This window comes from Amblyraja radiata, chromosome 20, assembly GCF_010909765.2.
Source record: "Amblyraja radiata isolate CabotCenter1 chromosome 20, sAmbRad1.1.pri, whole genome shotgun sequence".
In the NCBI taxonomy this organism is placed as follows: domain Eukaryota; kingdom Metazoa; phylum Chordata; class Chondrichthyes; order Rajiformes; family Rajidae; genus Amblyraja; species Amblyraja radiata.
The window spans coordinates 38,256,573-38,282,717 of NC_045975.1; the positions used below are offsets into that span (position 1 = coordinate 38,256,573).

At 40.8% G+C, this 26,145-nt stretch overlaps 1 protein-coding gene across 1 annotated transcript in view; it reads right to left on the minus strand.

Moving 5' to 3' along the window:
* LOC116984416 (mucin-2-like) overlaps window positions 1-26,145 on the minus strand; it is a 103,745-nt gene that overhangs the window by 42,020 nt on the left and 35,580 nt on the right. The window contains exons 28-54 of the mRNA XM_033038569.1: window positions 24,909-26,020; window positions 23,570-24,740; window positions 21,414-21,626; window positions 20,419-20,631; window positions 19,458-19,670; window positions 18,683-18,895; window positions 18,091-18,303; window positions 17,316-17,528; window positions 16,322-16,534; window positions 15,368-15,580; window positions 14,407-14,619; window positions 13,632-13,844; window positions 12,637-12,849; window positions 11,676-11,888; window positions 10,901-11,113; window positions 9,906-10,118; window positions 8,945-9,157; window positions 8,170-8,382; window positions 7,175-7,387; window positions 6,583-6,795; window positions 5,808-6,020; window positions 4,813-5,025; window positions 4,221-4,433; window positions 3,446-3,658; window positions 2,484-2,696; window positions 1,631-1,843; window positions 187-399 (exon numbers count right to left, since the gene is read on the minus strand). Coding sequence (XP_032894460.1) covers window positions 187-399; window positions 1,631-1,843; window positions 2,484-2,696; window positions 3,446-3,658; window positions 4,221-4,433; window positions 4,813-5,025; window positions 5,808-6,020; window positions 6,583-6,795; window positions 7,175-7,387; window positions 8,170-8,382; window positions 8,945-9,157; window positions 9,906-10,118; window positions 10,901-11,113; window positions 11,676-11,888; window positions 12,637-12,849; window positions 13,632-13,844; window positions 14,407-14,619; window positions 15,368-15,580; window positions 16,322-16,534; window positions 17,316-17,528; window positions 18,091-18,303; window positions 18,683-18,895; window positions 19,458-19,670; window positions 20,419-20,631; window positions 21,414-21,626; window positions 23,570-24,740; window positions 24,909-26,020 — 7,608 coding nt within the window. The remainder of the gene's footprint in view (window positions 1-186; window positions 400-1,630; window positions 1,844-2,483; window positions 2,697-3,445; window positions 3,659-4,220; window positions 4,434-4,812; window positions 5,026-5,807; window positions 6,021-6,582; window positions 6,796-7,174; window positions 7,388-8,169; window positions 8,383-8,944; window positions 9,158-9,905; window positions 10,119-10,900; window positions 11,114-11,675; window positions 11,889-12,636; window positions 12,850-13,631; window positions 13,845-14,406; window positions 14,620-15,367; window positions 15,581-16,321; window positions 16,535-17,315; window positions 17,529-18,090; window positions 18,304-18,682; window positions 18,896-19,457; window positions 19,671-20,418; window positions 20,632-21,413; window positions 21,627-23,569; window positions 24,741-24,908; window positions 26,021-26,145) is intronic.

Genomic DNA, 26,145 nt, shown 5'->3' on the forward strand with positions numbered 1-26,145 from the left:
TGCATCAACTTCATAATTGGATGCATTTCTTGCTATCATCTGCACTTAGCAAGAGACAGATGTAGGTTCCATAGATGCTGCCTCACCCGTGAGTTTCACCAGCATTTTTCTCTACCCAAGAGACAGCTGTAAAGCTCGTTCTTTGAAATGTGAACAGAAGAGCACTTTGATTACTGACACACTTACCTGGTGACATTATATGTCCGTTAACATCACATGAACAGATTGTGGTTCCTTTTGACGTTGGTGTTACTGTCACTGTTGTAGCTGATGTTGTGGTTTCTTCTGGTATGGTTGTAGTTTCACATCTTCCTGTGTACTTCAGAATTTCACAATCCTCAGTACACAGAGTAAAGTTGCAGAGGCCTGATTTACCTGTAGATGTCACAGTTGCCTGACCTGGTGGCAAAGGAAAAAAAAATAAGGTTGTGTCCACCTGAAGGTGATGTAACTGATAAATATCTTTATGTATGATGTTGAATCTGGTTCATGTCTTTCACTTGGGAAATAAGTTTGAAATATGCGAATATTATTTTGCCAACTGCATCAAGGATCAGGATGTTCTGAACCAAATCTGAGCAAACAGCATTGTCTGCGTTTTTGGAGCTGGTTGGCAGCGATTCTTCTAGCTCTGTCATTAATGCAAACAAACACAATTTTTTTTAACTGGGATGAATGGATACAAAAAATGGGAATCAGTTTTCCTTGATAGTGTTTGACATCGGTAGCTTTTGGCCATCGGTGCTTTCAGGGAACTACTGGACTCATCATTTCCAGACATTTCCCAGATATAGTGATGGCTCCTTAAGGACTCATGTGTAGCTTAACATCAGTTCTTCAAATTCTCTTTCCAGACTCTTTAAGTATCACAATATTCCAAGATTCTTCTGAGATTTGGAACAACACCAACAGCCACCATGTAGACATACACACACTAGAAGCCAGAACTGCCCCTCCTTTGATCAAACACACTGCGTGATTTCATATCGTAGCTTGTGGCTGGCAGGCCTTGTAAAAGGGAATTGCGCACAGAATATAATACACAAATCAGCAGAAGAGTGAGCGGCAATTGCAGTAAGGTTGCTCAGTTGCGTAGTTCATTTTTGGGCAGAAATAACTTTTTTGACGGGTGGCATGATCTGGCCCATAACAGAAACCATGGGCGGACCACAACATTTACAGTATAAAAGTGTAGGTCTACATTGTGAGCAAACCTCTCTGATCAATGCTGCTGTCAAGCACAATGTAGGGGTGTTGAAATTTATCGTAACATGATGTTGCATTTAAGGAGCATTTGAATCAAATATATCCTGTTGCTCAGTGGTTGCAAGGAAGAAGCCTCCGGTGATTTTAAACTATTAAGAGCTTTATCCACATTAACGCAAATGCAAAAGACTAAGAAAGCAAAAATATTCTATAATTTATGTTGACATGTTTAGAACTGTGCATCAACTTCATAATTGGATGCATTTCTTGCTATCATCTGCACTTAGCAAGAGACAGATGTAGGTTCCATAGATGCTGCCTCACCCGTGAGTTTCACCAGCATTTTTGTCTACCCAAGAGACAGCTGTAAAGCTCTTTCTTTGAAATGTGAACAGAAGAGCACTTTGATTACTGACACACTTACCTGGTGACATTATATGTCCGTTAACATCACATGAACAGATTGTGGTTCCTTTTGACGTTGGTGTTACTGTCACTGTTGTAGCTGATGTTGTGGTTTCTTCTGGTATGGCTGTCATTTCACATCTTCCTGTGTACTTCAGAATTTCACAATCCTCAGTACACAGAGTAAAGATGCAGAGGCCTGATTTACCTGTAGATGTCACAGTTGACTGATCTGGTGGCAAAGGAAAAAAAAAATAAGGTTGTGTCCACCTGAAGGTGATGTAACTGATAAATATCTTTATGTATGATGTTGAATCTGGTTCATGTCTTTCACTTGGGAAATAAGTTTGAAATATGCGAATATTATTTTGCCAACTGCATCAAGGATCAGGATGTTCTGAACCAAATCTGAGCAAACAGCATTGTCTGCGTTTTTGGAGCTGGTTGGCAGCGATTCTTCTAGCTCGGTCATTAATGCAAACAAACACAATTTTTTTTAACTGGGATGAATGGATACAAAAAATGGGAATCAGTTTTCCTTGATAGTGTTTGACATTGGTAGCTTTTGGCCATCGGTGCTTTCAGGGAACTACTAGACTCATCATTTCCAGACATTTCCCAGATATAGTGATGGCTCCTTAAGGACTCATGTGTAGCTTAACATCAGTTCTTCAAATTCTCTTTCCAGACTCTTTAAGTTTCACAATATTCCAAGATTCTTCTGAGATTTGGAACGACACCAACAGCCACCATGTAGACATACACACACTAGAAGCCAGAACTGCCCCTCAAATTCAATCCACTATTGTCGTGGAGTTATACTGCATTAAAACTCATCCAGGCTAACCAAATTACCTAATTGACCTACTTACCAGGGAGCATTTGCCGCCCGTCATTCTCACAGGTACATGTGGTTGTTCCTCTTGACGTTGGTGTTACTGTCACTGTTGTAGCTGATGTTGTAGTTTCTGTTGGTCTGGTTGTACTTTCACATCTACCTGTGTACTTCAGAACTTTACAATCTTCAGTACACAGAACAAAGTTACAGAGGCCTGATTTACCTGTAGACGTTACAGTTGCCTGACCTGGAGGCAAAGAAAAGAAAATCAGGTAGTAATTTCAAAGTGTTTGCAGCAAGAATGAAGAAATGATGTACCTCCTTTGATCAAACACACTGCGTGATTTCATATCGTAGCTTGTGGCTGGCAGGCCTTGTAAAAGGGAATTGCGGAGAGAATATAATACACAAATCAGCAGAAGAGTGAGCGGCAATTGCAGTAAGGTTGCTCAGTTGCTTAGTTCATTTTTGGGCAGAAATAACTTTTTTGACGGGTGGCATGATCTGGCCCATAACAGAAACCATGGGCGGACCACAACATTTACAGTATAAAAGTGTAGGTCTACATTGTGAGCAAAGTTCTCTGATCAATGCTGCTGTCAAGCACAATGTAGGGGTGTTCAAATTTATCGTAACATGATGTTGCATTTAAAAGAGCATTTGAATCAAATATATCCTGTTGTTCAGTGGTTGCAAGGAAGAAGCCTCCGGTGATTTTAAACTATTAAGAGCTTCATCCACATTAACGCAAATGCAAAAAACTAAAAAAGCAAAAATATTCTATAATTTATGTTGACATGTTTAGAACTGTGCATCAACTTCATAATTGGATGCATTTCTTGCTATCATCTGCACTTAGCAAGAGACAGATGTAGGTTCCATAGATGCTGCCTCACCCGTGAGTTTCACCAGCATTTTTGTCTACCCAAGAGACAGCTGTAAAGCTCTTTCTTTGAAATGTGAACAGAAGAGCACTTTGATTACTGACACACTTACCTGGTGACATTATATGTCCGTTAACATCACATGAACAGATTGTAGTTCCTTTTGACGTTGGTGTTACTGTCACTGTTGTAGCTGATGTTGTGGTTTCTGCTGGTCTGGTTGTAGTTTCACATCTTCCTGTGTACTTCAGAATTTCACAATCCTCAGTACACAGAGTAAAGTTACAGAGGCCTGATTTACCTGCAGACGTCACAGTTGCCTGACCTGGAGGCAAAGAAAAAAAAATCAGGTTGTGTCCACCTGAAGGTGATGTAACTGATGACTATCTTTATGTATGATGTTGAAGCTGGTTCTTGTCTTTCACTTGGGAAATAAGTTTGAAATATCAGAATATTATTTTGCAGAATGCATCAAGGATCGGGACGTTCTGAACCACATCTGCGCAAGCACCAGGGTCTGGTTGTGAAGCATAACATTTTGGCAAAGCTGGTTGCTGCTGACAGGCTGTGTAAAAGGGAATTGTAGAGTGAATGTAAAAGCTCAATACAGGAATCAGCAGACGATTACTTGACAACTGCAGAACGGATACTCCGTTGCATGATTCATTATTGCGAGGAGATGGCAATGTCTCCTGAAGGTGCGTGATCAGGCGTCTACAATTAACCTTGCAAATGGGTGGACATACGTTTCCCCAATGAAAAGCAAGTTTGTGATTATTTGCCATCCATTGTCAATCAATGCTGCTGCCATTTTCAGCTTTGGGATTATGGATTTCTTTGTCTTTTCAATGTGAATGGAAGAGCTCTGTGATAATTGACACACTTACCAGGGAGCATTTTTCGCCCGTCATTCTCACAGGTACATGTGGTAGTTCCTCTTGACGTTGGTATTACTGTCACTGTTGTAGCTGATGTTGTAGTTTCTGTTGGTCTGGTTGTACTTTCACATCTACCTGTGTACTTCAGAACTTTACAATCTTCGGTACACAAAACAAAGTTACAGAGGCCTGATTTACCTGTAGACGTCACAGTTGCCTGACCTGGAGGCAAACAAATGAAGATCAGGTTGTAATTTCAAAGTATTAACATCAAGAATCAAGAAAAAATGTACCTCCTTTGATCAAACACAGTGCGTGATTTTAAACTATTAAGAGCTTCATCCACATTAACTCAAATGGGAAAAACTAAAAAAAATAAAAGATTCTATAATTTATGTTGACATGTTTAGAACTGTGCATCAACTTCATAATTAGATGCATTTCTTGCTATCATCTGCACTTAGCAAGAGACAGATGTAGGTTCCATCGATGCTGCCTCACCCGTGAGTTTCACCAGCATTTTTCTCTACCCAAGAGACAGCTGTAAAGCTCTTTCTTTGAAATGTGAATAGAAGAGCACTTTGATTACTGACACACTTACCTGGTGACATTATATGTCCGTTAACATCACATGAACAGATTGTAGTTCCTTTTGACGTTGGTGTTACTGTCACTGTTGTAGCTGATGTTGTGGTTTCTGCTGGTCTGGTTGTAGTTTCACATCTTCCTGTGTACTTCAGAATTTCACAATCCTCAGTACACAGAGTAAAGTTACAGAGGCCTGATTTACCTGTAGACGTCACAGTTGCCTGACCTGGAGGCAGAACATAAAAATCAGGTTGTGTCCACCTGAAGGTGACGTAACTGATAAATATCTTTATGTATGATGTTGAATATGAGTATTTCAGTTGTGCAGATTTTTTGTGGAGGCTCTAATATAATTTCAATGAGTTTGTGTCAAGAATCAAGAAATTCTGTCCCTCCCCTGAGAAAATACCAGTGTGTGTTTTCATATCGTAGCTTGTGGTTGGCAGGCCTTGCAAAATGGCAATGCCGATAGAATGGAAAAACTCAACACAGAATCCAGCAGGAGAGTTAACGGGAATTGCAGTAAGGTTGCTTAGTTGCGTCGTGTATTTTTGTGAAGAAATATAATTTTCAGCGGGGCATGATCAGGCCCATAACACAGCCATGGGATCCGGTGGACCACAGAATTTCTAGTAAAGATGTGGTTGTTCTGAATTGTGTACACACTTCTACTGATCAATGCTGCTGCTAATCTCAATGTAGGGATGTTGAGCTGTATCGTAATATGATGTTGCATTTAAGGAGCATTTGAACCAAATACATCCTGTAGCTCTATGGTTGCAAGGAAAAAGGTCGCATTGGAGCAATGAAAAACTTTGACCACATTAACTCAAACGGGAATTCATTGAAAGCAATAAGTTGCGATCATTTTTGTTAACGTATAGTATAATGCATCAGCTTCATAATCTAATGCATTTCTTGCAATCATCTGCACATAGCTATAGACTGAGGTAGACCTCTTACTTTGAAATGTGAACAGCAGAGCACTTTGATTACTGACACACTTACCTGGTGACATTATATGTCCGTCAACATCACATGAACAGATTGTAGTTCCTTTTGACGTTGGTGTTACTGTCACTGTTGTAGCTGATGTTGTGGTTTCTTCTGGTATGGTTGTAGTTTCACATCTTCCTGTGTACTTCAGAATTTCACAATCCTCAGTACACAGAGTAAAGTTACAGAGGCCTGATTTACCTGTAGACGTCACAGTTGCCTGACCTGGAGGCAAAGAAAAACAGATCAGGTTGTGTCCACCTGAAGGTGATGAAACTGATGACTATCTTTATGTATGATGTTGATGTTGGTTCATGTCTTTCACTTGGGAAATAAGTTTGAAATATGCTAATATTATTTTGCAGAATGCATCAAGGATCGGGACGTTCTGAACCACATCTGTGCAAGCACCAGGGTCTGGTTGTGAAGCATAACATTTTGGCAAAGCTGGTTGCTGCTGACAGGCTGTGTAAAAGGGAATTATAGAATGAATGTAAAAGCTCAATACAGGAATCAGCAGACGATTACTTGACAACTGCAGAACGGATACTCAGTTGCATGATTCATTATTGCGAGGAGATGGCAATGTCTCCTGAAGGTGCGTGATCAGGCGTCTACAATTAACCTTGCAAATGGGTGGACATACGTTTCCCCAATGAAAAGCAAGTTTGTGATTATTTGCCATCCATTGTCAATCAATGCTGCTGCCATTTTCAGCTTTGGGATTATGGATTTCTTTGTCTTTTCAATGTGAATGGAAGAGCTCTGTGATAATTGACACACTTACCAGGGAGCATTTTTCGCCCGTCATTCTCACAGGTACATGTGGTAGTTCCTCTTGACGTTGGTGTTACTGTCACTGTTGTAGCTGATGTTGTAGTTTCTGTTGGTCTGGTTGTACTTTCACATCTACCTGTGTACTTCAGAACTTTACAATCTTCGGTACACAAAACAAAGTTACAGAGGCCTGATTTACCTGTAGACGTCACAGTTGCCTGACCTGGAGGCAAACAAATGAAGATCAGGTTGTAATTTCAAAGTATTAACATCAAGAATCAAGAAAAAATGTACCTCCTTTGATCAAACACAGTGCGTGATTTTAAACTATTAAGAGCTTCATCCACATTAACTCAAATGGAAAAAACTAAAAAAGCAAAAAGATTCTATAATTTATGTTGACATGTTTAGAACTGTGCATCAACTTCATAATTAGATGCATTTCTTGCTATCATCTGCACTTAGCAAGAGACAGATGTAGGTTCCATCGATGCTGCCTCACCCGTGAGTTTCACCAGCATTTTTGTCTACCCAAGAGACAGGTGTAAAGCTCTTTCTTTGAAATGTGAACAGAAGAGCACTTTGATTACTGACACACTTACCTGGTGACATTATATGTCCGTCAACATCACATGAACAGATTGTGGTTCCTTTTGACGTTGGTGTTACTGTCACCGTTGTAGCTGATGTTGTGGTTTCTGCTGGTCTGGTTGTAGTTTCACATCTTCCTGTGTACTTCAGAACTTCACAATCCTCAGTACACAGAGTAAAGTTACAGAGGCCTGATTTACCTGCAGATGTCACAGTTGCCTGACCTGGAGGCAGAACATAAAAATCAGGTTGTGTCCACCTGAAGGTGACGTAACTGATAAATATCTTTATGTATGATGTTGAATATGAGTATTTCAGTTGTGCAGATTTTTTGTGGAGGCTCTAATATAATTTCAATGAGTTTGTGTCAAGAATCAAGAAATTCTGTCCCTCCCCTGAGAAAATACCAGTGTGTGTTTTCATATCGTAGCTTGTGGTTGGCAGGCCTTGCAAAATGGCAATGCCGATAGAATGGAAAAACTCAACACAGAATCCAGCAGGAGAGTTAACGGGAATTGCAGTAAGGTTGCTTAGTTGCGTCGTGTATTTTTGTGAAGAAATATAATTTTCAGCGGGGCATGATCAGGCCCATAACACAGCCATGGGATCCGGTGGACCACAGAATTTCTAGTAAAGATGTGGTTGTTCTGAATTGTGTACACACTTCTACTGATCAATGCTGCTGCTAATCTCAATGTAGGGATGTTGAGCTGTATCGTAATATGATGTTGCATTTAAGGAGCATTTGAACCAAATACATCCTGTAGCTCTATGGTTGCAAGGAAAAAGGTCGCATTGGAGCAATGAAAAACTTTGACCACATTAACTCAAACGGGAATTCATTGAAAGCAATAAGTTGCGATCATTTTTGTTAACGTATAGTATAATGCATCAGCTTCATAATCTAATGCATTTCTTGCAATCATCTGCACATAGCTATAGACTGAGGTAGACCTCTTACTTTGAAATGTGAACAGCAGAGCACTTTGATTACTGACACACTTACCTGGTGACATTATATGTCCGTCAACATCACATGAACAGATTGTAGTTCCTTTTGACGTTGGTGTTACTGTCACTGTTGTAGCTGATGTTGTGGTTTCTTCTGGTATGGTTGTAGTTTCACATCTTCCTGTGTACTTCAGAATTTCACAATCCTCAGTACACAGAGTAAAGTTACAGAGGCCTGATTTACCTGTAGACGTCACAGTTGCCTGACCTGGAGGCAAAGAAAAACAGATCAGGTTGTGTCCACCTGAAGGTGATGAAACTGATGACTATCTTTATGTATGATGTTGATGTTGGTTCATGTCTTTCACTTGGGAAATAAGTTTGAAATATGATAATATTATTTTGCAGAATGCATCAAGGATCGGGACGTTCTGAACCACATCTGTGCAAGCACCAGGGTCTGGTTGTGAAGCATAACATTTTGGCAAAGCTGGTTGCTGCTGACAGGCTGTGTAAAAGGATATTATAGAATGAATGTAAAAGCTCAATACAGGAATCAGCAGACGATTACTTGACAACTGCAGAACGGATACTCAGTTGCATGATTCATTATTGCGAGGAGATGGCAATGTCTCCTGAAGGTGCGTGATCAGGCGTGTACAATTAACCTTGCAAATGGGTGGACATATGTTTACCCAATGAAAAGCAAGTGTGTGATTATTTGCCATCCATTGCCAATCAATGCTGCTGCCATTTTCAGTTTTGGGATTATGTGTTTCTTTGTCTTTTCAATGTGAATGGAAGAGCTCTGTGATAATTGACACACTTACCAGGGAGCATTTTTCGCCCGTCATTCTCACAGGTACATGTGGTAGTTCCTCTTGACGTTGGTGTTACTGTCACTGTTGTAGCTGATGTAGTAGTTTCTGTTGATCTGGTTGTACTTTCACATCTAGCTGTGTACTTCTGAACTTTACAATCTTCAGTACACAGAACAAAGCTACAGAGGCCTGATTTACCTGTAGACGTCACAGTTGCCTGACCTGGAGGCAAAGAAAAGAAATTCAGGTTGTAATTACAAAGTGTTTGCATTAAGAATGAAGAAATGATGTACCTCCTTTGATCAAACACACTGCATGATTTTATATCGTAGCTTGTGGCTGGCAGGCCTTGTAAAAGGGAATTGCGGAGAGAATATAATACACAAAGCAGCAGAAGAGTGAGCGGCAATTGCAGTAAGGTTGCTCAGTTGCGTAGTTCATTTTTGGGCAGAAATAACTTTTTTCACGGGAGGCATGATCAGGCCCATAACAGAAACCATGGGCGGACCACAACATTTACAGTATAAAAGTGTAGGTCCACATTGTGAGCAAACCTCTCTGATCAATGCTGCTGTCAAGCACAATGTAGGGGTGTTGAACTTTATCGTAACATGATGTTGCATTTAAGGAGCATTTGAATCAAATATATCCTGTTGCTCAGTGGTTGCAAGGATGAAGCCTCCAGTGATTTTAAACTATTAAGAGCTTCATCCACATTAACTCAAATGGAAAAAACTAAGAAAGCAAAAAGATTCAATCATTTTTGTTGACATGTTTAGAACTGTGCATCAACTTCATAATTAGATGCATTTCTTGCTATCATCTGCACTTAGCAAGAGACAGATGTAGGTTCCATAGATGCTGCCTCACCCGTGAGTTTCACCAGCATTTTTGTCTACCCAAGAGACAGCTGTAAAGCTCTTTCTTTGAAATGTGAACAGAAGAGCACTTTGATTACTGACACACTTACCTGGTGACATTATATGTCCGTCAACATCACATGAACAGATTGTAGTTCCTTTTGACGTTGGTGTTACTGTCACCATTGTAGCTGATGTTGTGGTTTCTGCTGGTCTGGTTGTAGTTTCACATCTTCCTGTGTACTTCAGAACTTCACAATCCTCAGTACACAGAGTAAAGTTACAGAGGCCTGATTTACCTGCAGATGTCACAGTTGCCTGACCTGGAGGCAGAACATAAAAATCAGGTTGTGTCCACCTGAAGGTGACGTAACTGATAAATATCTTTATGTATGATGTTGAATATGAGTATTTCAGTTGTGCAGATTTTTTGTGGAGGCTCTAATATAATTTCAATGAGTTTGTGTCAAGAATCAAGAAATTCTGTCCCTCCCCTGAGAAAATACCAGTGTGTGTTTTCATATCGTAGCTTGTGGTTGGCAGGCCTTGCAAAATGGCAATGCCGATAGAATGGAAAAACTCAACACAGAATCCAGCAGAAGAGTTAACGGGAATTGCAGTAAGGTTGCTTAGTTGCGTCGTGTATTTTTGTGAAGAAATATCATTTTCAGCGGGGCATGATCAGGCCCATAACACAGCCATGGGATCGGGTGGACCACAGAATTTCTAGTAAAGATGTGGGTGTTCTGAATTGTGTACAAACTTCTACTGATCAATGCTGCTGCTAATCTCAATGTAGGGATGTTGAGCTGTATCGTAATATGATGTTGCATTTAAGGAGCATTTGAACCAAATACATCCTGTAGCTCTATGGTTGCAAGGAAAAAGGTCGCATTGGAGCAATGAAAAACTTTGACCACATTAACTCAAACGGGAATTCATTGAAAGCAATAAGTTGCGATCATTTTTGTTAACGTACAGTATAATGCATCAGCTTCATAATCTAATGCATTTCTTGCAATCATCTGCACATAGCTATAGACTGAGGTAGACATCTTACTTTGAAATGTGAACAGCAGAGCACTTTGATTACTGACACACTTACCTGGTGACATTATATGTCCGTCAACATCACATGAACAGATTGTAGTTCCTTTTGACGTTGGTGTTACTGTCACTGTTGTAGCTGATGTTGTGGTTTCTGCTGGTCTGGTTGTAGTTCCACAACTTCCTGTGTACTTCAGAATTTCACAATCCTCAGTACACAGAGTAAAGTTACAGAGGGCTGATTTACCTGTAGACGTCACAGTTGCCTGACCTGGAGGCAAAGAAAAACAGATTAGGTTGTGTCCACCTGAAGGTGATGAAACTGATGACTATCTTTATGTATGATGTTGATGTTGGTTCATGTCTTTCACTTGGAAAATAAGTTTGAAATATGATAATATTATTTTGCAGAAGGCATCAAGGATCGGGACGTTCTGAACCACATCTGTGCAAGCACCAGGGTCTGGTTGTGAAGCATAACATTTTGGCAAAGCTGGTTGCTGCTGACAGGCTGTGTAAAAGGGAATTATAGAATGAATGTAAAAGCTCAATACAGGAATCAGCAGACGATTACTTGACAACTGCAGAACAGATACTCAGTTGCATGATTCATTATTGCGAGGAGATGGCAATGTCTCCTGAAGGTGCGTGATCAGGCGTGTACAATTAACCTTGCAAATGGGTGGACATATGTTTACCCAATGAAAAGCAAGTGTGTGATTATTTGCCATCCATTGCCAATCAATGCTGCTGCCATTATCAGTTTTGGGATTGTGTGTTTCTTTGTCTTTTCAATGTGAATGGAAGAGCTCTGTGATAATTGACACACTTACCAGGGAGCATTTTTCGCCCGTCATTCTCACAGGTACATGTGGTAGTACCTCTTGACATTGGTGTTACTGTCACTGTTGTAGCTGATGTTGTAGTTTCTGTTGATCTGGTTGTACTTTCACATCTAGCTGTGTACTTCTGAACTTTACAATCTTCAGTACACAAAACAAAGCTACAGAGGCCTGATTTACCTGTAGACGTCACAGTTGCCTGACCTGGAGGCAAAGAAAAGAAATTCAGGTTGTAATTTCAAAGTGTTTGCATTAAGAATGAAGAAATGATGTACCTCCTTTGATCAAACACACTGCATGATTTTATATCGTAGCTTGTGGCTGGCAGGCCTTGTAAAAGGGAATTGCGGAGAGAATATAATACACAAAGCAGCAGAAGAGTGAGCGGCAATTGCAGTAAGGTTGCTCAGTTGCGTAGTTCATTTTTGGGCAGAAATAACTTTTTTCACGGGAGGCATGATCAGGCCCATAACAGAAACCATGGGCGGACCACAACATTTACAGTATAAAAGTGTAGGTCCACATTGTGAGCAAACCTCTCTGATCAATGCTGCTGTCAAGCACAATGTAGGGGTGTTGAACTTTATCGTAACATGATGTTGCATTTAAGGAGCATTTGAATCAAATATATCCTGTTGCTCAGTGGTTACAAGGATGAAGCCTCCAGTGATTTTAAACTATTAAGAGCTTCATCCACATTAACTCAAATGGAAAAAACTAAGAAAGCAAAAAGATTCAATCATTTTTGTTGACATGTTTAGAACTGTGCATCAACTTCATAATTAGATGCATTTCTTGCTATCATCTGCACTTAGCAAGAGACAGATGTAGGTTCCATAGATGCTGCCTCACCCGTGAGTTTCACCAGCATTTTTGTCTACCCAAGAGACAGGTGTAAAGCTCTTTCTTTGAAATGTGAACAGAAGAGCACTTTGATTACTGACACACTTACCTGGTGACATTATATGTCCGTCAACATCACATGAACAGATTGTAGTTCCTTTTGACGTTGGTGTTACTGTCACCATTGTAGCTGATGTTGTGGTTTCTGCTGGTCTGGTTGTAGTTTCACATCTTCCTGTGTACTTCAGAACTTCACAATCCTCAGTACACAGAGTAAAGTTACAGAGGCCTGATTTACCTGCAGATGTCACAGTTGCCTGACCTGGAGGCAGAACATAAAAATCAGGTTGTGTCCACCTGAAGGTGACGTAACTGATAAATATCTTTATGTATGATGTTGAATATGAGTATTTCAGTTGTGCAGATTTTTTGTGGAGGCTCTAATATAATTTCAATGAGTTTGTGTCAAGAATCAAGAAATTCTGTCCCTCCCCTGAGAAAATACCAGTGTGTGTTTTCATATCGTAGCTTGTGGTTGGCAGGCCTTGCAAAATGGCAATGCCGATAGAATGGAAAAACTCAACACAGAATCCAGCAGAAGAGTTAACGGGAATTGCAGTAAGGTTGCTTAGTTGCGTCGTGTATTTTTGTGAAGAAATATCATTTTCAGCGGGGCATGATCAGGCCCATAACACAGCCATGGGATCGGGTGGACCACAGAATTTCTAGTAAAGATGTGGGTGTTCTGAATTGTGTACAAACTTCTACTGATCAATGCTGCTGCTAATCTCAATGTAGGGATGTTGAGCTGTATCGTAATATGATGTTGCATTTAAGGAGCATTTGAACCAAATACATCCTGTAGCTCTATGGTTGCAAGGAAAAAGGTCGCATTGGAGCAATGAAAAACTTTGACCACATTAACTCAAACGGGAATTCATTGAAAGCAATAAGTTGCGATCATTTTTGTTAACGTATAGTATAATGCATCAGCTTCATAATCTAATGCATTTCTTGCAATCATCTGCACATAGCTATAGACTGAGGTAGACATCTTACTTTGAAATGTGAACAGCAGAGCACTTTGATTACTGACACACTTACCTGGTGACATTATATGTCCGTCAACATCACATGAACAGATTGTAGTTCCTTTTGACGTTGGTGTTACTGTCACTGTTGTAGCTGATGTTGTGGTTTCTGCTGGTCTGGTTGTAGTTCCACAACTTCCTGTGTACTTCAGAATTTCACAATCCTCAGTACACAGAGTAAAGTTACAGAGGGCTGATTTACCTGTAGACGTCACAGTTGCCTGACCTGGAGGCAAAGAAAAACAGATCAGGTTGTGTCCACCTGAAGGTGATGAAACTGATGACTATCTTTATGTATGATGTTGATGTTGGTTCATGTCTTTCACTTGGAAAATAAGTTTGAAATATGATAATATTATTTTGCAGAAGGCATCAAGGATCGGGACGTTCTGAACCACATCTGTGCAAGCACCAGGGTCTGGTTGTGAAGCATAACATTTTGGCAAAGCTGGTTGCTGCTGACAGGCTGTGTAAAAGGGAATTATAGAATGAATGTAAAAGCTCAATACAGGAATCAGCAGACGATTACTTGACAACTGCAGAACAGATACTCAGTTGCATGATTCATTATTGCGAGGAGATGGCAATGTCTCCTGAAGGTGCGTGATCAGGCGTGTACAATTAACCTTGCAAATGGGTGGACATATGTTTACCCAATGAAAAGCAAGTGTGTGATTATTTGCCATCCATTGCCAATCAATGCTGCTGCCATTATCAGTTTTGGGATTGTGTGTTTCTTTGTCTTTTCAATGTGAATGGAAGAGCTCTGTGATAATTGACACACTTACCAGGGAGCATTTTTCGCCCGTCATTCTCACAGGTACATGTGGTAGTTCCTCTTGACATTGGTGTTACTGTCACTGTTGTAGCTGATGTTGTAGTTTCTGTTGATCTGGTTGTACTTTCACATCTAGCTGTGTACTTCTGAACTTTACAATCTTCAGTACACAAAACAAAGCTACAGAGGCCTGATTTACCTGTAGACGTCACAGTTGCCTGACCTGGAGGCAAAGAAAAGAAATTCAGGTTGTAATTTCAAAGTGTTTGCATTAAGAATGAAGAAATGATGTACCTCCTTTGATCAAACACACTGCATGATTTTATATCGTAGCTTGTGGCTGGCAGGCCTTGTAAAAGGGAATTGCGGAGAGAATATAATACACAAATCAGCAGAAGAGTGAGCGGCAATTGCAGTAAGGTTGCTCAGTTGCGTAGTTCATTTTTGGGCAGAAATAACTTTTTTCACGGGAGGCATGATCTGGCCCATAACAGAAACCATGGGCGGACCACAACATTTACAGTATAAAAGTGTAGGTCCACATTGTGAGCAAACCTCTCTGATCAATGCTGCTGTCAAGCACAATGTAGGGGTGTTCAACTTTATCGTAACATGATGTTGCATTTAAGGAGCATTTGAATCAAATATATCCTGTTGCTCAGTGGTTGCAAGGATGAAGCCTCCAGTGATTTTAAACTATTAAGAGCTTCATCCACATTAACTCAAATGGAAAAAACTAAGAAAGCAAAAAGATTCTATCATTTATGTTGACATGTTTAGAACTGTGCTTCAACTTCATAATTGGATGCATTTCTTGCTATCATCTGCACTTAGCAAGAGACAGATGTAGGTTCCATCGATGCTGCCTCACCCGTGAGTTTCACCAGCATTTTTGTCTACCCAAGAGACAGCTGTAAAGCTCTTTCTTTGAAATGTGAACAGAAGAGCACTTTGATTACTGACACACTTACCTGGTGACATTATATGTCCATCAACATCACATGAACAGATTGTAGTTCCTTTTGACGTTGGTGTTACTGTCACTGTTGTAGCTGATGTTGTGGTTTCTGCTGGTCTGGTTGTAGTTTCACATCTTCCTGTGTACTTCAGAACTTCACAATCCTCAGTACACAGAGTAAAGTTACAGAGGCCTGATTTACCTGTAGAAGTCACAGTTGCCTGACCTGGTGCAAAGGAAAAAAAATATAAGGTTGTGTCCACCTGAAGGTGATGTAACTGATAAATATCTTTATGTATGATATTGAAGCTGGTTCATGTCTTTCACTTGGGAAATAAGTTTGAAATATGCGAATATTATTTTGCCGACTGCATCAAGGATCAGGATATTCTGAACCAAATCTGAGCAAACAGCATTGTCTGCGTTTTTGGAGCTGGTTGGCAGTAGTTCTTCTAGCTATGTCATTAATGCAAACAAACACAATTTTTTTCAACTGTGATGAATGGACACAAAAAATGGGAATCAGTTTTGATCGATGATGTTTGACATTGGTAGCTTTTGGACATCGGTACTTTCAGGGAACTGCTGGACTCATTTTCCAGACAAGATCAGGTTGTAATTTCAAAGTGTTTGCATCATGAGTCAAGAAATTATGTACCTCCTTTGATCAAACACACTGCGTGATTTTAAACTATTATGAGCTTCAACCACATTAACTCAAATGGAAAAAACTAAGAAAGCAAAAATATTCTATAATTTATGTTGACATGTTTAGAACTGTGCATCAACTTCATAATTGGATGCATTTCTTGCTATCATCTGCACTTAGCAAGAGACAGATGTAGGTTCCATCGATGCTGCCTCACCCGCTGAGTTTCACCAGCATTTTTCTCTACCCAAGAGACAGCTGTAAAGCTCTTTCTTTGAAATGTGAACAGAAGAGCACTTTGATTACTGACACACTTACCTGGTGACATTATATGTCCGTCAACATCACATGAACAGATTGTAGTTCCTTTTGACGTTGGTGTTACTGTCACCGTTGTAGCTGATGTTGTGGTTTCTGCTGGTCTGGTTGTAGTTTCACATCTTCCTGTGTACTTCAGAACTTCACAATCCTCAGTACACAGAGTAAAGTTACAGAGGCCTGATTTACCTGCAGAAGTCACAGTTGCCTGACCTGGAGGCAGAACATAAAAATCAGGTTGTGTCCACCTGAAGGTGACGTAACTGATAAATATCTTTATGTATGATGTTGAATATGAGTATTTCAGTTGTGCAGATTTTTTGTGGAGGCTCTAATATAATTTCAATGAGTTTGTGTCAAGAATCAAGAAATTCTGTCCCTCCCCTGAGAAAATACCAGTGTGTGTTTTCATATCGTAGCTTGTGTTGGCAGGCCTTGCAAAATGGCAATGCCGATAGAATGGAAAAACTCAACACAGAATCCAGCAGAAGAGTTAACGGGAATTGCAGTAAGGTTGCTTAGTTGCGTCGTGTATTTTTGTGAAGAAATATCATTTTCAGTGGGGCATGATCAGGCCCATAACACAGCCATGGGATCCGGTGGACCACAGAATTTCTAGTAAAGATGTGGGGGTTCTGAATTGTGTACAAACTTCTACTGATCAATGCTGCTGCTAATCTCAATGTAGGGATGTTGAGCTGTATCGTAATATGATGTTGCATTTAAGGAGCATTTGAACCAAATACATCCTGTAGCTCTATGGTTGCAAGGAAAAAGGTCGCATTGGAGCAATGAAAAACTTTGACCACATTAACTCAAACGGAAATTCATTGAAAGCAATAAGTTGCGATCATTTTTGTTAACGTATAGTATAATGCATCAGTTTCATAATCTAATGTATTTCTTGCAATCATCTGCACATAGCTATAGACTGAGGTAGACCTCTTACTTTAAAATGTGAACAGCAGAGCACTTTGATTACTGACACACTTACCTGGTGACATTATATGTCCGTCAACATCACATGAACAGATTGTAGTTCCTTTTGACGTTGGTGTTACTGTTACTGTTGTAGCTGATGTTGTGGTTTCTGCTGGTCTGGTTGTAGTTTCACATCTTCCTGCGTACTTCAGAATTTCACAATCCTCAGTACACAGAGTAAAGTTACAGAGGCCTGATTTACCTGTAGACGTCACAGTTGCCTGACCTGGAGGCAAAGAAAAAAAAATCAGGTTGTGTCCACCTGAAGGTGATGTAAGTGATGACTATCTTTATGTATGATGTTGAAGCTGGTTCTTGTCTTTCACTTGGGAAATAAATTTGAAATATCAGAATATTATTTTGCAGAATGCATCAAGGATCGGGACGTTCTGAACCACATCTGCGCAAGCACCAGGGTCTGGTTGTGAAGCATAACATTTTGGCAAAGCTGGTTGCTGCTGACAGGCTGTGTAAAAGGGAATTGTAGAGTGAATGTAAAAGCACAATACAGGAATCAGCAGACGATTACTTGACAACTGCAGAACGGATACTCAGTTGCATGATTCATTATTGCGAGGAGATGGCAATGTCTCCTGAAGGTGCGTGATCAGGTGTCTACAATTAACCTTGCAAGTGGGTGGACATACGTTGTCCCAATGAAAAGCAAGTGTGTGATTATTTGCCATCCATTGTCAATCAATGCTGCTGCCATTTTCAGCTTTGGGATTATGGATTTCTTTGTCTTTTCAATGTGAATGAAAGAGCTCTGTGATAATTGACACACTTACCAGGGAGCATTTTTCGCCCGTCATTCTCACAGGTACATGTGGTAGTTCCTCTTGACGTTGGTGTTACTGTCACTGTTGTAGCTGATGTTGTAGTTTCTGTTGGTCTGGTTGTACTTTCACATCTACCTGTGTACTTCAGAACTTTACAATCTTCAGTACACAGAACAAAGTTACAGAGGCCTGATTTACCTGTAGACGTCACAGTTGCCTGACCTGGAGGCAAAGAAAAGAAGATCAGGTTGTAATTTCAAAGTGTTAAAATCAAGAATCAAGAAAAAATGTACCTCCTTTGATCAAACATAGTGCGTGATTTTAAACTGTTAAGAGCTTCATCCACATTAACTCAAATGAAAAAAACTAAAAAAGCAAAAAGATTCTATAATTTATGTTGAAATGTTTAGAACTGTGCATCAACTTCATAATTAGATGCATTTATTGCTATCATCTGCACTTAGCAAGAGACAGATGTAGGTTCCATCGATGCTGCCTCACCCGTGAGTTTCACCAGCATTTTTCTCTACCCAAGAGACAGGTGTAAAGCTCTTTCTTTGAAATGTGAACAGAAGAGCACTTTGATTACTGACACACTTACCTGGTGACATTATATGTCCGTTAACATCACATGAACAGATTGTAGTTCCTTTTGACGTTGGTGTTACTGTTACTGTTGTAGCTGATGTTGTGGTTTCTGCTGGTCTGGTTGTAGTTTCACATCTTCCTGCGTACTTCAGAATTTCACAATCCTCAGTACACAGAGTAAAGTTACAGAGGCCTGATTTACCTGTAGAAGTCACAGTTGCCTGACCTGGAGGCAAAGAAAAAAAAATCAGGTTGTGTCCACCTGAAGGTGATGTAACTGATAAATATCTTTATGTATGATGTTGAAGCTGGTTCATGTCTTTCACTTGGGAAATAAGTTTGAAATATGCGAATATTATTTCGCAGAATGCATCAAGGATCGGGACGTTCTGAACTACATCTGTGCAAGCACCAGGGTCTGGTTGTGAAGCATAACATTTTGGCAAAGCTTGTTGCTGCTGACAGGCTGTGTAAAAGGGAATTGTAGAGTGAATGTAAAAGCACAATACAGGAATCAGCAGACGATTACTTGACAACTGCAGAACGGATACTCAGTTGCATGATTCATTATTGCGAGGAGATGGCAATGTCTCCTGAAGGTGAGTGATCAGGCGTGTACAATTAACCTTGCAAATGGGTGGACATGCGTTTACCCAATGAAAAGCAAGGGTGTGATAATTTGCCATCCATTGCCAATCAATGCTACTGCCATTTTCAGCTTTGGGATTATGGATTTCTTTGTCTTTTCAATGTGAATGGAAGATCTCTGTGATAATTGACACACTTACCAGGGAGCATTTTTCGCCCGTCATTCTCACAGGTACATGTGGTAGTTCCTCTTGACGTTGGTGTTACTGTTACTGTTGTAGCTGATGTTGTAGTTTCTGTTGGTCTGGTTGTACTTTCACATCTACCTGTGTACTTCAGAACTTTACAATCTTCAGTACACAGAACAAAGCTACAGAGGCCTGATTTACCTGTAGACGTCACAGTTGCCTGACCTGGAGGCAAAGAAAAGAAAATCAGGTTGGAATTTCAAAGTGTTTGCATCAAGAATCAAGAAATAATGTACATCCTTTGATCAAACACAGTGCGTGATTTCATATCGTAGCTTGTGGCTGGCAGGCCTTGTATAAGGGAATTGCGGAGAGAATATAATACACAAATCAGCAGAAGAGTGAGCGGCAATTGCAGTAAGGTTGCTCAGTTGCGTAGTTCATTTTTGGGCAGAAATAACTTTTTTGACGGGTGGCATGACCTGGCCCATAACAGAAACCATGGGCGGACCACAACATTTACAGTATAAAAGTGTAGGTCTACATTGTGAGCAAACCTCTCTGATCAATGCTGCTGTCAAGCACAATGTAGGGGTGTTAAACTTTATCGTAACATGATGTTGCATTTAAGGAGCATTTGAATCAAATATATCCTGTTGCTCAGTGGTTGCAAGGAAGAAGACTCCGGTGATTTTAAACTATTAAAAGCTTCAACCACATTAACTCAAATGGAACAAACTAAGAAAGCAAAAAGATTCTATAATTTATGTTGACATGTTTAGAACTGTGCATCAACTTCATAATTGGATGCATTTCTTGCTATCATCTGCACTTAGCAAGAGACAGATGTAGGTTCCATCGATGCTGCCTCACCCGTGAGTTTCACCAGCATTTTTCTCTACCCAAGAGACAGGTGTAAAGCTCTTTCTTTGAAATGTGAACAGAAGAGCACTTTGATTACTGACACACTTACCTGGTGACATTATATGTCCGTCAACATCACATGAACAGATTGTAGTTCCTTTTGACGTTGGTGTTACTGTCACTGTTGTAGCTGATGTTGTGGTTTCTGCTGGTCTGGTTGTAGTTTCACATCTTCCTGTGTACTTCAGAATTTCACAATCCTTAGTACACAGAGTAAAGTTACAGAGGCCTGATTTACCTGCAGATGTCACAGTTGCCTGACCTGGAGGCAGAACATAAAAATCAGGTTGTGTCCACCTGAAGGTGACGTAACTGATAAATATCTTTATGTATGATGTTGAATATGAGTATTTCAGTTGTGCAGATTTTTTTGTGGAGGCTCTAATATAATTTCAATGAGTTTGTGTCAAGAATCAAGAAATTCTGTCCCTCCCCTGAGAAAATACCAGTGTGTGTTTTGATATCGTAGCTTGTGGTTGGCAGGCCTTGCAAAATGGCAATGCCGATAGAATGGAAAAACTCAACACAGAATCCAGCAGGAGAGTTAACGGGAATTGCAGTAAGGTTGCTTAGTTGCGTCGTGTATTTTTATGAAGAAATATCATTTTCAGCGGGGCATGATCAGGCCCATAACACAGCCATGGGATCGGGTGGACCACAGAATTTCTAGTAAAGATGTGGGGTTCTGAATTGTGTACAAACTTCTACTGATCAATGCTGCTGCTAATCTCAATGTAGGGATGTTGAGCTGTATCGTAATATGATGTTGCATTTAAGGAGCATTTGAACCAAATACATCCTGTAGCTCTATGGTTGCAAGGAAAAAGGTCGCATTGGAGCAATGAAAAACTTTGACCACATTAACTCAAACGGAAATTCATTGAAAGCAATAAGTTGCGATCATGTTTGTTAACGTATAGTATAATGCATCAGCTTCATAATCTAATGTATTTCTTGCAATCATCTGCACATAGCTATAGACAGAGGTAGACCTCTTACTTTAAAATGTGAACAGCAGAGCACTTTGATTACTGACACACTTACCTGGTGACATTATATGTCCGTCAACATCACATGAACAGATTGTAGTTCCTTTTGACGTTGGTGTTACTGTCACTGTTGTAGCTGATGTTGTGGTTTCTGCTGGTCTGGTTGTAGTTTCACATCTTCCTGTGTACTTCAGAATTTCACAATCCTCAGTACACAGAGTAAAGTTACAGAGGCCTGATTTACCTGCAGAAGTCACAGTTGCCTGACCTGGAGGCAAAGAAAAAAAAATCAGGTTGTGTCCACCTGAAGGTGATGTAACTGATGACTATCTTTATGTATGATGTTGACACTGGTTCATGTCTTTCACTTGGGAAATAAGTTTGAAATATGCGAATATTATTTTGCTGACTGCATTAAGGATCATGATATTCTGAACCAAATCTGAGCAAACAGCATTGTCTGCGTTTTTGGAGCTGGTTAGCAGCGGTTCTTCTAGCTCTGTCATTCATGCTAACAAACACAATTTATTTCAACTGGGTTGAATGGATACAAAAATGGGAATCAGATTTCCTTGATGGTGTTTGTCATTGGTAGCTTTTGGCCATCGGTGCTTTCAGGGAACTATTGGACTTATCATTTCCAGACATTTCCCAGATATAGTGATGGCTCCTTAAGGACTCATGTGTACCTTAACATCAGTTCTCCAAATTCTCTTTCCAAACTCGTTAAGTTGCACAATATTCCAAGATTCTTCTGAGATTTGGAACAACACCAACAGCCACCATGTAGACATACACACACTTGGAGCAGGAACTGCCTCTCAATTCCAATCCACCAGTCATAGTGTTATACAGCATGGAAACTCATCCAAGCTAACCAAATTACCTAATTGAATGTCCCATTTAACTGTGTTTGGCCCATAATCATTTGAAACTTTCCCATGCACCCACCTGCCCAAATGTCTTTTAAGCCATACTTCAATTCCCACTATTATGATCTAATTACCTAATATAACAGTTAATTTATTATATTATTAAACATTATTGTTTATTGTACATTTGTTTGTTGTATTGTTGTGTTTAATGTACCTATAAACCCTTAGGAAGTAACAATGTCAATGTCCAGTCCTCGTGAATATTACAATTTAACAATCTCGACTTGATTTCTATGTTGTAATTATACCCTCCTGTACCATTTCCTTTGACTGCATGCTCCACACACTCACCAGCCTTTAATGCATTTTTAATACCTCTTTAGTTTAGTTTAGTTTAGAGATACAGCGCGGAAACAGGCCCTTTGGCCCACCGGGTCTACGCTGACCAGCAATCCCCGCACATTAATACCCACTAGGGACATTTTTTACATTTTCCAAGCCAATTAACCAACTCTACGTCTTTGGAGTGTGGGAGGAAACCGAAGGTCTCGGAGAAAACCCACGATGGTCACGGGGTGAACGTACAAACTCCGTACAAATAGCACCCATAGTCGGGATCGACCCCAGGTCTGTAGCGCTGCATTCGCTGTAAGGCAGCAACTCTACCACTGCGCCAATAAGGTCATGTCTGTTATATCTGTGATTCATTCGAGAATCACTCTCCCATCTACCCATTGTAATTTTTCAACACTCACATCTTGTCCTGAATCTATCTCCCTCTGCTTTAATAGATAGAAAATCTCTACTTCCACTGTTTTAAGAAAGAGAGAGTTCCAAAGAATCTTGTTTCTTAGAGAGAACAAAATCATCTCCAATCAGAAATGAGTGACTTAATTTATATCAGATCCCTTGTCATTTTTAAATGTAGAGAAATCAGTGAATCAGGGAAGGTCAATGTGTTTATGGAAAACAGCTGATGGATAATATGTGTCCACTGTTCCCGAATGGGTATTCTGACACCATAGACTTTATGAACACAGTTTTTCTGCCATTAGTGATTATCACTGTGCCCTGTTTCCGTGAACAAACATAGAAGTGGGCAAAGGAAATGGAAGCTGCAGTTTTCACAGGGCATAATTGGAGACAGATGATTTATGATAATTTGTGCAAACTACAATGTGTATTGAAGAATACTACAAAACATAATCAACAGCAAGAGAGAGAAAATAGTGCATGGTCACACTAATTGGGAAGGACCCAGAAATAATGATCAAGATTCGACAATTCAAAAAGTTAATAGAATGCAATTAAGTAATTAATTAATTAGCAAAATTACCTGGTGATAATATCTTCCCTTGCACTGTGCATGAGCATGTTGTTGTTGCTGGGATGGTCGTTGATATGGGTTGGGTTCGTTCAGATGAAGTTTGAGCGAAAGTTGTGGTTGTGGCTCTCAATGTAGTGACTGGAGTTGTTGAGGTGGTCAGCAGTGCTTCTGTCTTTGGCACGGTGGAGGCAGTTGTTGTTGGGTTGGATGTTGTAGTGGTGACTGTCGTTGGTGTAGTGGTCGTGGATGTTGGTTGGGTTGCTTTCAATGTGGTTTCAGTGGAGGTTGTGGTGAGGCTATGTGTAGTGACTGGAGCTGTTGTAGTAGTGGTGGTGGTGGTGGTTGGTGTCGTGGTAGTGGCTGTTGGTTGGGTTCCTTTTGTCGTTGTTTCAGTGGAGGTTGTGGTGAGGCTATGTGTAGTGACTGGAGCTGCTGTGGTGGTGGTGACGGTTGTTGGTAAGGTGGCGGTAGATGTTGGCTGGGTTCTTTTTGTGGTAGTTTCAGTGGAGACTGTAGTTGTGGTGCTATGTGAAGTGACTGGAGTAGTGGTGGTGGTGGTTGGTGTAGTGGTGGTAGATGTTGGCTGGGTTCTTTCAGGTGTAGTTTTAATGGAGGTTGTAGTTGTGCTATGTGTAGTGACTGGAACTGTGGTAGTGGTGACTGTTGTCGGTGAGGTGGTGGTTGTTGTTCTTTCAGGTGTAGTTTCAGTGGATGTTGTAGTTGTGGTACTATGTGTAATGACTGGAGCCGTGGTGGTAGCTGTTGTGGGAGAAGTTGTCGTTGATGTCGGCTGGGTTCTCTCGGGTGTAGTTTTAATGGTGGTTGTAGTTGTGGTGCTATGTGTGGTGACTGGAGTTGTTGAGGTGGTCAACACTGCTGCTGTCTTTGGAGCGGTGGAGGCAGTTAGGCTAGATGTTGTAGTGGTGACTGTTGTCGGTAAGGTGGTGGTTGATGTTGGCTGGGTTCTCTCGGGTGTAGTTTTAATGGAGGTTGTGGTTGTGCTATGGGTAGTGACTGGAGTAGTGGTGGTGGTGGTTGGTGTAGGTGTAGGTGTAGTGGTTGTGGATGTTGGTTGGGTTCTTTTTGTCGTGGTTTCAGTGGAGACTGTAGTGATGCTATGTGTAGTGACTGGAGCTGTTGTGGTGGTGACTGTTGTCGGTAAGGTGGTGGTTGATGTTGGCTGAGTTCCTTTTGTGGTAGTTTCAGTGGAGACTGTAGTTGTGGTGCTATGTGAAGTGACTGGAGTAGTGGTGGTGGTGGTTGGTGTAGTGGTGGTAGATGTTGGCTGGGTTCTTTCAGGTGTAGTTTTAATGGAGGTTGTAGTTGTGCTATGTGTAGTGACTGGAACTGTGGTAGTGGTGACTGTTGTCGGTGAGGTGGTGGTTGTTGTTCTTTCAGGTGTAGTTTCAGTGGATGTTGTAGTTGTGGTACTATGTGTAATGACTGGAGCCGTGGTGGTAGCTGTTGTGGGAGAAGTTGTCGTTGATGTCGGCTGGGTTCTCTCGGGTGTAGTTTTAATGGTGGTTGTAGTTGTGGTGCTATGTGTGGTGACTGGAGTTGTTGAGGTGGTCAACACTGCTGCTGTCTTTGGAGCGGTGGAGGCAGTTAGGCTAGATGTTGTAGTGGTGACTGTTGTCGGTAAGGTGGTGGTTGATGTTGGCTGGGTTCTCTCGGGTGTAGTTTTAATGGAGGTTGTGGTTGTGCTATGGGTAGTGACTGGAGTAGTGGTGGTGGTGGTTGGTGTAGGTGTAGGTGTAGTGGTTGTGGATGTTGGTTGGGTTCTTTTTGTCGTGGTTTCAGTGGAGACTGTAGTGATGCTATGTGTAGTGACTGGAGCTGTTGTGGTGGTGACTGTTGTCGGTAAGGTGGTGGTTGATGTTGGCTGAGTTCTCTCGGGTGTAGTTTCAGTGGACGTTGTAGTTGTGGTTCTCAGTGTAGTGACTGGAGTAATGGTGGTGGTGGTAGGTGTAGTGGTAGTGGATGTTAGTTGGGTTATTTTTGTCGTGGCTTCAGTGGAGACTGCAGTTGTGGTGCTATGTGTAGTGACTGGAGCTGTTGTAGTGGTGACTGTTGTTGGTAAGGTGGTGGTTGATGTTGGCTGGGTTCTTTTTGTGGTCGTTTCAGTGGACGTTGTAGTTGTGGTTCTCTGTGTGGTGACTGGAGCTGTTGTGGTGGTGGTCTTCTGTGCTGTTGTCATCGGAGGGATAGAGACTGTTCCAGTTGGAATAGAATTTGTGGCGGAAGTTAAAATCCATGGGACTCCAGGTGATGTGGTTGGGGTTTCAAAGCTAAGTGTTGTGCTGGGAACCGTGGAGGTCGTGGGAGTGCATGGGTACACCTGTCGGATTATTGTCCCATTCACACCGCACGTTGCTTTGATGCATCCCCCAATGCCGTCTGTGGTATGGTAGATAATATCTCCATCATGGAATATTTTGCCATCGTAGACACAGGTGCACGCTAAGAAAGGAAAAATATAAATCAACAATTATTGAAAATGAACAATAAATTATTATCTTTAAGAAAGAACTGCAGATGCTGGAAAAATCAAAGGTAGACAAAAATGCTGGGAAAACTCAGCGGGT